The sequence below is a fragment of the Galeopterus variegatus genome, unplaced genomic scaffold, assembly GCF_000696425.1.
Source record: "Galeopterus variegatus unplaced genomic scaffold, G_variegatus-3.0.2 Scaffold3314, whole genome shotgun sequence".
Lineage (NCBI taxonomy): Eukaryota > Metazoa > Chordata > Mammalia > Dermoptera > Cynocephalidae > Galeopterus > Galeopterus variegatus.
In genome coordinates this window covers 193,028-194,706 of record NW_007729425.1, presented here as the reverse complement: position 1 = coordinate 194,706, position 1,679 = coordinate 193,028, and the positions used below count along the sequence as shown (strand labels likewise).

Sequence of the window (1,679 nt, the reverse complement as noted above, 5' to 3'; positions counted from 1 at the left end):
GAAGGAAATAATTTCCTAAACGGTATCAATTGAGCTGAGTAAATACGTGGGTATGTCCAGAGCTTCTTTATGGGTTGCATCAAATTATCACAAAGTAGGAACTGCTGTCTGCCCCGTGGTCCTCAGGAATAGTGAGGCAGCCTTAAAAACCTAGAGACCCATTTCTTCCAAAGAGGTTACCCCAGAATGTGTGCGTGGGGGGTGGGATGGGGTAACAAAATAAACAGCAGTGCGTAGGGCTTCACTGCCACCAGCAGGATCCAGAGGAAGTGCAGGCCCAGAGGACCACACGGACTGCCTAGGATAGGAGCCCCCAGGTCAGAGAATAAAACTTCCAGCTGAGCTGCCCTTACTCTGCGCCCATCCACCCTCTCTCCGCTCTCGAAGATTTGGAAACGCTACTTCTCCCTAAAGGACAGGTGTACCTGCCCAAAAGCTCACAATGGGGGATTTGGAGACCCACAGCCAATTAAAGCTCCAAATACTCCGTCTCCCTCCCCGCCACTCCACAACACAACCACACTTTTATTCTAAGAGTATCAGAATGAAAACTCCTTCCTGTCCTGGTTTATGCCGTATTTCCAAGTGGAGTGCGGCCGGAGACAGCAATTGTACTTCTGGGTCCCTCTGCATTTCACCCCACCCCGGACGTTATCCGGATCCCCACACCGTCCACTTCGCGCCCCGACCGTAGGCAGCACAGTCTCGCGTTCGCTCTGGCCGCCCTGCATCAGCATCAGGTGCAGCCCACCCACGCTTTGCACCGACTTGGAAAAGCGGCTGAAGCGCAAACAAGAAGCTCAAAGCCAACTCTGGCTTCTCGCACCCCCGCCCCAATCCTCGGCCACCTGCACTTTACGAGACTTTGCGCAGGGCGGCGCTCGGGGGAACCCGCACTCGCCCGCCGGGCCCGGGCACCTCCGGGCCAGCGGAACAGCCAGGGAATGCCACGCTGGTCTCCCGCTCCCGCCCGCTGCTGCGCCTCGGCGGGAGGGCGGGAAGGACCCCCAGGAGCCTGAGAGGCCTCGGGAGGGCTCCCCGTGGAGATCCGCTCCCCGTGAGGTTCCGCCGCCACGCGGCGAGGAGCACGTGAGCAGCGCGGCTTGGCTATAAAACCCCCGCACGGACGCGCGTGGGGAGCGAGCGCGGCGGCACGATGCGGCCACCTGCGCCACGAGCGACAGGGCGAAGGTGACCCTTCCTCCGGGACGACGAAGACGGTCCGGAGATTTGATGCTTTCAGACCCTCGGGTCCGGTCTCGGGTGCGTGCGTCGAACTTTGGGGCCGGATTCCCTGCACTTCGGCAGAGGCGCGCAAACGCCCGCACGCGTGGACTCCCCCAAACACTCAGGGCTTGTTTGCCCTTTAGCAGAGTTGGAGGGGGAGTAGCCTGAATCTCGGACTCCCTGATTTCTTGTCCTTCACCGCGGAGGCAGCCAGCAGCACGCGGACCAGTCCTCGAGGCCCCCGGGCAGCCCCGCGCCCCCGCGCCCGAGCCCCTGCCGCCCTTTACGCCGCGGGTTATTCCTGCGCCGCGCGGGAGGCGGCTTCCGATAAAGTCAGGGCGTGTTCCGTAGATAAAAGTTTGGTCTGCTCTCCTCGGCCGCTCGGACCCGTCGCCCGGCGGCCCCCTCCTCCCACGGCGGGCGGGGAGATGGCCGCGGGCTCGGCGACCGGC

General features: G+C 62.1%; 1 protein-coding gene across 1 annotated transcript in view; it reads left to right on the top strand.

Moving 5' to 3' along the window:
* Window positions 1-570: 570 nt before the first annotated feature.
* LOC103600348 overlaps window positions 571-1,679 on the top strand; it is a 106,829-nt gene continuing 105,720 nt past the window's right edge. The window contains exon 1 of the mRNA XM_008584614.1: window positions 571-955. Coding sequence (XP_008582836.1) covers window positions 571-955 — 385 coding nt within the window. The remainder of the gene's footprint in view (window positions 956-1,679) is intronic.